Consider the following 10,008-nt stretch of genomic DNA (forward strand, 5'->3'; position numbering starts at 1 on the left):
CGGCAGAGGCTGAGTCGGCGAAACGGCTCCCGGCGGCAGTAGAACAGCTGCTGGCAACGGCGGAAGAGGTCACGTCGGAGGCGGCCGCCTTAAGGAAAAAGATGGCGGCCAGGAAGAAGGTCGATTCAGCAGGACCGGCGTCCCTTCTTCCAGAGAACCTAGCCCCCGCAAGAGAACAACCACCGCAATAAAAGGAGAACGTCGCCCAACGACAAAGAGTAAAACATTTTGCTGATGTAACTTCGTTTGGGTTCATCTTTCGTTTCACTACCACTCAAAAATCAATATTGTATTTGTGATCGGGTAACTTCTCCGAATGATCAACAGCAAAGCAATATAATTTTAACACAGCAGACGAAAAATCTCTAGAGATTTCAGCCAACAAACACCATCGAATTATAAAACACAAATCACATAATCTTGTGTCCAGCTTATAAATATTGGAATATGCATGTGGCAAACCATCTCCGTTCTCGCGCACTTCAACCACACGGTCAATTCAGTACATAACCACAGGAAACTTATTCAACAGGGGAAACCAAGGAAATAAGTCCAGCCAGAATTTGCACTTGATGATGGTATTATTCAGTTGGATGGAAGCTTTTCTTTGAGATAGCTGAGAACAGCTTTTGTTCCTCGCTCCAGAACAGTCCTCCTTATGCTGTACAAGAAAGCAAAACGAGGCGGGTCATATTTTTCCTGCCCAACAGCTTTCCTTTCCCCCCTCCCCTCAAATGTAAATTTTTGCGTTCAACTATGAACCAATAATATGTTGTCATTGAGAGATTTCTTTTTTCCTTTCCATGTTGACTCTACAAATTAGATATAGGACTGCCAAGGTTGTGTAATCGTGGATCTTGTGTCAACATAGATCCATCACAGAAAAAGCGTGAGGATAGATGTTTACCTCCTGAGGGGATTTCCATCAAGTTTGAGCACTTGCAGGCTAGGCTCAAGCAGACCCTGCTCATAAAAATCCAAAATAAATAAAGGTTTATAGCATTTCAGCGAGAGATAGAGAAATACATAATTTAGGAGTAGGGACAACTGTTTGTTATAAAATTTAGAGATGATGGTTTCTTCCAGGATTTCTGCAAGCAACTACTTTGTAGAAATACCAATATATTTGAGTGAGGCATAAGAGGCAAAATGGCAAACCTATAACCGCATTATTCTAACTTGTAACTAATTGTAAGTGCAAAAACATACATACCAGCTCAGCTGGAAGCCTTGTTATATTGTTGTCTGAAAGATCTAGCTCGATGAGAGCACTAAAATCCTTGATACCCTGTTTAAGTGCAGAAATGCATGTCAAGTGCTGATTGTAAAATCAGAAAACAAACCTTTAAACCCTGATAGATACCTCTGGTATGGTTGAGAGATTATTTTGACTGAGGTTAAGAATCCGTAGATGTTTTAATTGTACAAGCCCAATAGGAAATTCCTGAAGTTTCATTCGCCTGTTCATATATAAAACAAAGTAAGTTCGATAAAATGGTTTACGTGGCGTATATGCTTTGCATATTTTCGAACCTAAGATAGAGTTCATGCAGTTGTGGTAATGAAGAAACCACAGAAGATTCACTGAATGAGGATGCATTGCCACTTAAATCCAGAACTTCAAGTTTTGATAGAGACACAAGATCAGTGGACGATATCTGCAAAAATAATTAACTATTATATATTACAAAATGAGATGTAAAACACAATTGTAGATTTCCATGTCAAAGTTACTATTTCCTCACTCATCCATTTTGTTCTATAAGACAATTTAGTCGTATTTAAGCTATGTGTTGCCAACTGCCAAGAAAACATAACAGCCATTACACGGATATTTGACATGGTATTCCAGTTAAGTGAAGTGAAGGGTATTATATAGAAATAACGTAAGAAATTTTGGAAACCAATGACAAATGATTAATAACATGAGACACGAGTAGAAGTATAGAATCGCTTTAATTGTTGAGCCAATAACTCTTGTAGGTTCAACAAACATCGATCAAGTTCCAAAATTGGTTATCTCATTTATTTTCACTTTATGGCATCATAATTCAATACCAACACTATGCAAGACTGGTACTCACACTAACAAAATTAGAGAGAAATAGACATTGAACATCTATTCGTTAATAATAAAACAGAATGTAAGCATAGTAAGACAAGATCATTATATTACCTCTGCTAGAGGATTATTGTCCAGCTTCAAGGTAGTGAGACTGGGAAGGGAGGAAACAACCATGCCAGGCCACTTTTTTATCTTGTTATTAGACAGAATCAAAGCCTGCAAAAAAGGAAGTGGGAGATAAGAACATGAATTAAGTTGAAACCTTCATATACATAAAGACCATGCAATTAAGTTAAACATCATTAATAACAACACAAGAGTTCAACTCACTTGAAGTGATGAGCACAGGGACAACTCATTTGGCAGATCTTCTATCAAATTCTTAGAAAGATCAAGTTTCACCACATCACTTGTCTCCCAAGCTGCAGGGGGTACATTGGGCACACCAAGACCACTCAAATTCAACTCCTAGCAAAGTAAATTGACATCAAATGATCATTTAATATACGAGAACTCAGCTACTTGGTTTTCTCAACCACTTTTAAAAATATAATAAACTCATAAAACACAATAGTGAGTTAGTTACTTCTATCACAATGGCTCTGAACTTGATCCTTGGATGGTTCAAGATCCATGTGAGAAAGTTCATAGGAAAAGGTGATCTACCTTATGGTATTGCAAATATGCTAGTAAAATAATCTAAGTACCTTTGAAGATACAGATAATCGTCTTGCTGCAGAAATCTGGTCATCTTTTGTTGGGGTGGTTCTAGAGCCTGATGCTGCACGAGAAATGTGTTTAATATAGATTTTTACTGATGTTGAAGCATTTCTAAATGCAAAGGCACGATGTTACAGTTACATGTACTAAACAAACAATGGAAATTACTAAACACTACAATCATAGCTGAAATGAATATGACTCGGCACTTTCAGTTACCTTCCTCCTCAGAAGAAAGGCGGCTTCGCAGATACTTCATCAATGTTGATGTTGGTCCAGAAACCAAAGAACTGACAACCAACATGGATTAATATGATGACAACTCTACGTAGAAGCCTGACAGACAGTTTTTACAGTGTTAGGAGTACATGACTTGTAGCATACCTACGAAGTGCCCTCATAGGATTTCCGCTAAGCAGAAGCTTTCTTAGGGTTGTCATTGTACCTTGAAATTGCATGCATACATTAGTATCCAAAACTATAGTATTTGGCAAGAGAGCAGCACACCATATACTCAGCTCTTATTACATACACATATGCAAGAATTGAGCATTACAAACCATCCAACACATATACAAGACACCAACGCGCAAGTGTTTTCATGCACATGCACACATAGAGATCATAGCTGTGCAATGTATCCTTATGAGTGATCACATTGTTAAGCAAAAAGGCAAACAGCAGGAATGGTACTACAAGAGATAGCACTGCACAACACAAAAACCTACCTAGTTCGGGTGGAAGGCCGGATAATGCGTTGTTTGACAGATCAAGAAAACTGAGCTTGAGTTTGCAAGCTCCCACAGGATACTCCTTCAGCTGATAAAAACAGTAGCATGTTTATTAAAAAAAAAAAGATCAACAGTATATGACCTTTACTTTATGGATGCTGTTGTTATGTTAATTCTAGCATACTGGATGCCAAGAGTTGCATTTTTGGTCACAAGAATGTTCAGTGTTCTCAATGCTCTCATAACATTAAGTTAAGATTAATCTTTATGTCAGTTATTCGTATCATGACAACTTTCCACAGTTTCCCTGGAGATGCAGTAAGTAAGCTAATTAATGACAGATCAAAACCAAACTGTGAGGAAAGATTATTTGGCATCATGGAACAGATAACTGCTGTACTCTATTCACTACATGCAACTATAAATAATCAGTAGCTGAGAAGGAACTCAAACTAAAATTGGTTAAATGATGCAAAATAAATGTGAAGCAGTGGAAAAACTAGAAGACCATATTGACAATTCTGTCATGTAACGAATGGAATAAAACCTGATTGGAGTGAAGATCAAGTGTTCCTAATTTTGATAGCATGCCAATATCATCTGGTATTGTCGACAATAAATTATTTCTAAAACAGAAAAAAGAAACAGAGTTAATTTACATCATAAAAAATAGTTCACAATAAGGAAAAGCACAACTATATTCTGAAGTCGTGGTAGATAACTAACCCCATGTAGAACTCAGCTAGAGAAGAGGATCCCTTTATGGAAGAAGGAATCGAAGTTATCTCTGATATAAAAAGGTTAAAAACTGTCAGTGTTAATAAACTGATGCTCATACACATGACAACACATAACAGGGAAGATTAACTCACTGTTCTGGTGCAGGTCCATTCGAACTAATTTTGAAAGTGCTCCGATACTAGCCGGAATGGCCGTAAGTTGATTTTTCGCTGCCAGTATTTAGATGTTACTTTCAGGTAAACAAAAACTAGAACTAACATTTATATTCAATAGTATTATGATATTATTGCATACCAGCATTCAGCTCTGTGAGCAGTGTCCATGATGTGAACATATTTTCTGGAAGTAGCACAAGCTTGTTTCCCTGACATTTTGTGGCAATAAGTTTTTTGCGAACAAAGGTCAAGCAGCCCAAGAAAACGAATATTCAACTTAAGTTCAATCCGGACTTTGTACCTCCAGATCAAATTTACTCAGCTTGCAGCAACCAGCAAGTTCATCTGGTAATCTGGATATGTTGTTGTTTGATGCCTACAGAGACAGACAATGCAATATATTACTTTTTGTGTGTCCAGACTAGAGAATGAATCAAGTGATATAATTCAGTAATGATCAACTGCAGATTGATAGAAGCCCCAAAAAACTATTGTGAAAATAATAAATGCATTGACTACAGTTTACCTTGAGTTCTGACAAGTTCAAGCATCTGCCAAGGCTAGCTGGCAGCTCAGTGAGGCAATTATTTGAGAAGTCAACCCTGCACAAAAACAGTGGCGCGTTAATACATGAATATTTAACATCTCAGATAAAGTTTTGGGTCATGTGCTAATCAGTAGCTAACATTTAAAACCCACAAAACGGCACCGACTGGTGTTATGAGCCCTATAGTTAATGCCCACTGAATGACAAGATTCAGCATTAATGTTGAATCTTAGGTAATTTTTATTCAGAATAATGGATACATATGGAGTAGAGAGTTATACTGGGGCCCATAAAACTTTCAGCATGATAATACATGGTGGATAAGTTGTTCTTATCAATGGCACAAACCCATAGTATAATGGAAGTCAATAAATGTAAAGTGAACAAGGAAGAGTACATGATGTACTAACTTGACTAAAGCAGTAGCCAAGCCAACTTCTTCGGGTATAAGTTTTATTTGATTGAATGAGGCATCCAGTGATTTCAACAAAGGAAGGCTGCACGAAAGTCGAATGCCATGAGGTGAGACAATAATAAAAGGGTCAGCACTGAAACTTATTAGGAAAATCCACCACATACTCTCCAATAGCTGCAGGAAGGGAAGATATCTGATTGTGGCTTATGTTTAACACGACAAGAGAAGACAGATTCCTAAGGTCTTCTCTCAATACTTCCAGGTTGTTATGAGCCAGTATGAGCTTCTGAAGGTCGACTCCCTGAAATTCAAGCAAGGCGTGGTTAGATTGATCTAATTGTGCCATATAGAGGTCCTGCATAAGGGGCACCACAGTGGCGCAGCTTACCTCCCACCATTTGTCATCCAGGCTGCCCGTGTCCAAGTTGTTGTACACCTCCCCGGGCACCTCGCTGAGGAACGAAAAAAAAATACACGAAGATGTGCCGTCAGTGGGAAGATAAAAGATGCAGCAAGTACAGGTCAAGTATTACACCTAGTGTATGAAACAGGGGAAATCCATGAACAAGCTCCATAGGCTGAACGTGGGTTACGATACACGATTCGTATTCGATCTCTGAGAACACCGTGACGCTAGAACGCAGTACAGCATATTAAGTAATAAGTTGGGCATGCAAAGCGATGAAAACCCCCTGAACTGTGTTAGTGTGTTCAGTTATCTTGTGACTTGGTCTTTGCCTGTATGTAGGGATTGAGAGCTGCGCCCGATCCGCCCCGCTTCGCAGTCAATGTTGATCAGGTTAGTTATGATCTTCCCAGTTCAGATTTAGTTCAGATTGAACTAATCTCCTGTTTTTGCGGTAGCGCATTACTCACGATCGTGCACACGCTCGCTCCTGTAACTGCTGTACGCAGCTCTATGTGTGCCATGTACTTGAACACTAAGGAAAACACAACTACAGTTTCAGTCAAACTCTGTTTCTATCAAACTGAAGGTAATAAATACTACAGTAGGAGGAACAAGGAATCTGCCCAAAATGGAGCTCGTAAGTGGGAGTCAGGCTGCGCAACCATTCCGGCGTCGGTCACGGCGGCTTCCGCGCGCCGGCGAGGAATTAATCCCCCACGTTTACATACATACACTGGCGGAATGAGCCGCGTCGCATCTGAATCTGGCCACGCATTTGGTTTCTGTGGAAGTGGCCCATTTTACCATCGGTCCATGGCACGGTCGACGGAGACCAAGAACAGCCAGTGGCGGAGTGGAATGGGTCGAGATCCAGCTCTCTCGAACAAACAGATGGATGATGGGGGATTTGATTTGAATTGAATTGACCGTACCTGAGGGAGCGGTTGGAGAGGTTGAGGGAGCCGGACTCCCTGGCGGACTTGAGGATCCGCTCCATTCTCGTCGAGCTTCCGGCGGGCGGGCGGGCGGCGGAGGAGGGCCTTCAGATCGCCATTGCCGCCGTGCAGCTACGGCTACAGCAGCAGCAGAGGCAGAGCAGCAGGCAGCAAAAGCCCACGAGGCCCAGCGGCGAGCGGTTGAGCGAAACAAAAGTCAAGAGGGTCCACGGGGCCTCGCTTCTGGCCGTGCGATTCGCTCGCACCGATCGTGCCCCCACGTTCAATGGTCACGATGCTTTCCAGCATTTCGTTGGGGAGAGATGGGATAGAAAATGAACTTGATTTTTTTCGGGTAAAAAAAAATAACTCACCTATTGCAAAAAGAAAAATATGACGATATTAGGGCATCTCTCAAGTCCAAATCAGACACCGCATCCGTCCGCGAACACTGATGGGAAAGCCGGCCATCCAACCGCAGCCGTGAATTTCTGGTTACATTTTGAATGGGATTTAATGATAATAAATAAGTTTGATGCAAAATTGAGCAAAACCTAACTATTTTCATCGAAACTTGAATAATTTTTACATAAAATCGGATGATTTTCATCTAAACTGTAGCACATTAGTCACATTCTCGACATATTGGAACTAAACCCTATTCTAACCTAGTCCAGATGATCGTCGACGCCCGTTTCTCACGTCTTGTCTTCCCCATGTCCGGCAGCAAGCTCACCGTACGGCCGTGAGCCTCGGGAAGTGAAGCTTCAATGGGAGGGTAGACTACCCTTCGCCTCCGCGAAGCCAAGCGGCTAATCGGCCGACGATGATCAGACTGCCAAGCTTCAACAAGATGGGAAGAGTAGTGGTCGTCGTGGGACCCAAGCGTTGGCGCTATCCCACGGTCTACTCTTCCTCGTTGTAGGTGGCGCCCGCGCACGTGTTGACTTCGTCATTGTGGCATGGCCTACGCGTAGTTGGCGACGTCGTCCTCGTCCTTGTCATAAACTTCTAACTCCGCCTGCCAAACATGGTACCCCAGCGGGCGCATCGGATCTCGCGAGCGGAGCGGTAGGGTAGGATCAGCCTCTCCTGCTCGTCGACGTCCACCTGCTGTCCATGCCGGCGGCGAGTTGCTCCTCCGCATGCCGGTGCTCGTCGAGGAGGCGGAGGTTCTAGGCCTGGTCGGCCTGTGCCTACGGGAACGTGGCCTCATGTTATTCAAACTCCATGTTGGTGTAGTGAGCACACGCCTCCCCGTGCTAATGCTGGCATGGTCCGGCGGGGATAGTGGCGCAGGCTCATTGCCGGTCACCTCTTCCATTGGCTCATCCGCAGCACTGGCCTCCGATGAGCTCGTCCATCTACAACCTGCTAGTCGGCCGCAATGGGGCGATCTCCTACTTTTGTTCGGGTGAGATGGTGTAGGCTTTGGAGCTCGAGGAGGCCATGGCGAGTGTGGTGCCGAGAGGAGATACAGAGTGGAGGAGGTTGAATGCAATTGTTTGCTAAGTGAGACGGTGTTGGATCAAGATCAGCTCGTTTCCCTATCTAGCTACATAAAATGGTCATACTCAGCTCATTTATTTTCGAGTCGATCTCGAGTCAAGCCAAAATACAAGACGATCTTGAGCAGCTTACGAGCCTTGAGCTTTTCTTGCAGTCCTAGCTATCAGACAGTGAGTGGGAATCAATCATTGGCGTCTTCATTTTGCGGTGGTGTAGGTGTAGAAGCCTGGCCGCCTTCTTGTGGTGATGCGGCAATGGCAGTCACCCTCCTAGGCTCCCACCCACGGCGGATACGAGAGCGAGCTAACGACTATGGCGGCGGAGAGTGAAGTGGTTGGGCGTTGTTGCTACTTTTTCATGAGGTGACTAGGTTGTTTATTGATGAATTGTGTTCGTGGGCTGCATGGCCTTTTAGACGTCGATGGCTATGTTAGCATGGCTCCACCTGCTATTGTCGGATGTGGGAAAGACACTATGAATCTACTTGCCTCTGTCGTAGTTCCTAGGTACGTCGGACAATCTCGTTCCCTTTTTGAGCTGATGTTTTACACGAAATTGTGCCTCCCTTCTGCAAGGTCTCTAATTGCTTTTTTTGACGTTTCACCATTTTTCAAGTCTTGAACCCCCTGAACCGGTAAAATGAAACATTATAATAAGCAAAATCAATCAACCATCAAGGTATAAAAAGGTTGGACATCATTCTATTATATAGGTTTTATGTTTTCTTTAAGTGAGATCGATCATATACTCATATATAAGGTTGTTCTAGGGTTAGTTTTACTTTAAAAGCGAAAACTAGATGAATGTGAGTCGCTCGATCAACGATTAGTTGTAGGTATACCATGTACTTCATTAGATTAGTCTTCTTTTCTACAAGGGTAGCAAAAAAAAAATGTGTGTAACCAAGAGACAGTAGGAAGGATTCTCTAGAAAGATAACTATTACTATTAATTACTTAGCGATACTGCATATATAAGCCAATCGATTCACATGACAACTTTATAGCACAACTTTCCTAATGAAGGACGATACATTAATATCAAATGATACCGTGCCTCAACAACCAAACTATGTAGGGTCTAATGCGTGTTTCAAGACTAACTTTGATCAAATGTTAGAGCTATAATATATGACATGCAACTTACACAAAGCATATCATCAAATTTGTATGTGAAAAGGAGCTTTCAATGATATAATTTTCACATTATACATGTCATGTACTATTAATCTTGTTAATAGTCAAAGGCAGTCTTGAAAAACGCATTAGGCCCTATATAGATGGAAGGAGGGAGTAGTAAGATTTGAAGTTGAGGTTATAGTGGACAATACTTAAAGGAAAACTACCATCCCAATTGATCTAATACAGACCAATCACGGTACATGTAGTATGGGATCGAATTGCACCGTCCACACATCCGCCACCAATCTGTCCAAAATGGCGCTAGGCACGGCCATGCCCCTCGCCACGGCCTGGTACTTCCTCACCTTGAGGGGTGGGGTGCAGACCCGCCGTGTCATAGGCGCGCTGGTGGCCAATGTGACACCACGGTACGACACCTCCACGTAGGTACCGGGCTCGAGGCATGTGTTGTGCATAGCGTTGAAGGAGGCGTCGACCTGAATGGTCACATTGAACTCTACATGTAAACCGGCCCTCGTCTTCGCGTCCAGGCCAGACACGAAGTCGATCTTCACACAGTAGAACGACAAGTCCATGACGACGAATAACAACACAAGGAGCACAGATGTTGCAGTTAACATTAAGCAAATGATTGGCCATA

General features: G+C 42.4%; 1 protein-coding gene across 1 annotated transcript; it reads right to left on the reverse strand.

Annotated features, from left to right (window-relative positions):
* Window positions 1-317: 317 nt before the first annotated feature.
* On the reverse strand, window positions 318-6,928 carry LOC125515587 (Leucine-rich repeat (LRR) family protein). Its single transcript, XM_048681084.2, has 21 exons — window positions 6,716-6,928; window positions 5,763-5,826; window positions 5,539-5,675; window positions 5,370-5,456; window positions 4,939-5,014; window positions 4,714-4,788; window positions 4,552-4,621; window positions 4,389-4,466; window positions 4,243-4,303; window positions 4,064-4,142; window positions 3,514-3,604; window positions 3,170-3,230; window positions 3,005-3,075; window positions 2,773-2,846; window positions 2,396-2,533; window positions 2,177-2,281; window positions 1,534-1,658; window positions 1,364-1,460; window positions 1,214-1,288; window positions 908-963; window positions 318-661 (listed from the first exon to the last, which is right to left on the reverse strand). Exons 1-21 carry the CDS (start codon window positions 6,778-6,780, stop codon window positions 586-588), a joined length of 1,761 nt encoding a protein of 586 aa, XP_048537041.2. The 5' UTR covers window positions 6,781-6,928; the 3' UTR covers window positions 318-585.
* Window positions 6,929-10,008: the final 3,080 nt, after the last annotated feature.

This window comes from Triticum urartu, chromosome 6A (genome assembly GCF_056163025.1).
Source record: "Triticum urartu cultivar PI428250 chromosome 6A, HENAU_Tu73, whole genome shotgun sequence".
In the NCBI taxonomy this organism is placed as follows: Eukaryota; Viridiplantae; Streptophyta; class Magnoliopsida; order Poales; family Poaceae; genus Triticum; species Triticum urartu.

What these genes read in the sequence shown, in the direction of transcription:
- LOC125515587 (XM_048681084.2), bottom strand. Translation starts at nt 6,780, where the DNA reads ATGGAGCGGATCCTCAAGTCCGCCAGGGAGTCCGGCTCCCTCAACCTC. An exon ending in CCTTTCTTCTGAGGAGGAAG is followed by an intron (nt 2,847 to 3,004) that starts GTAACTGAAAGT and finishes TTTCTCGTGCAG; the next exon opens with CATCAGGCTCTAGAACCACC. An exon ending in GATGGAAATCCCCTCAGGAG is followed by an intron (nt 662 to 907) that starts GTAAACATCTAT and finishes TTTCTTGTACAG; the next exon opens with CATAAGGAGGACTGTTCTGG.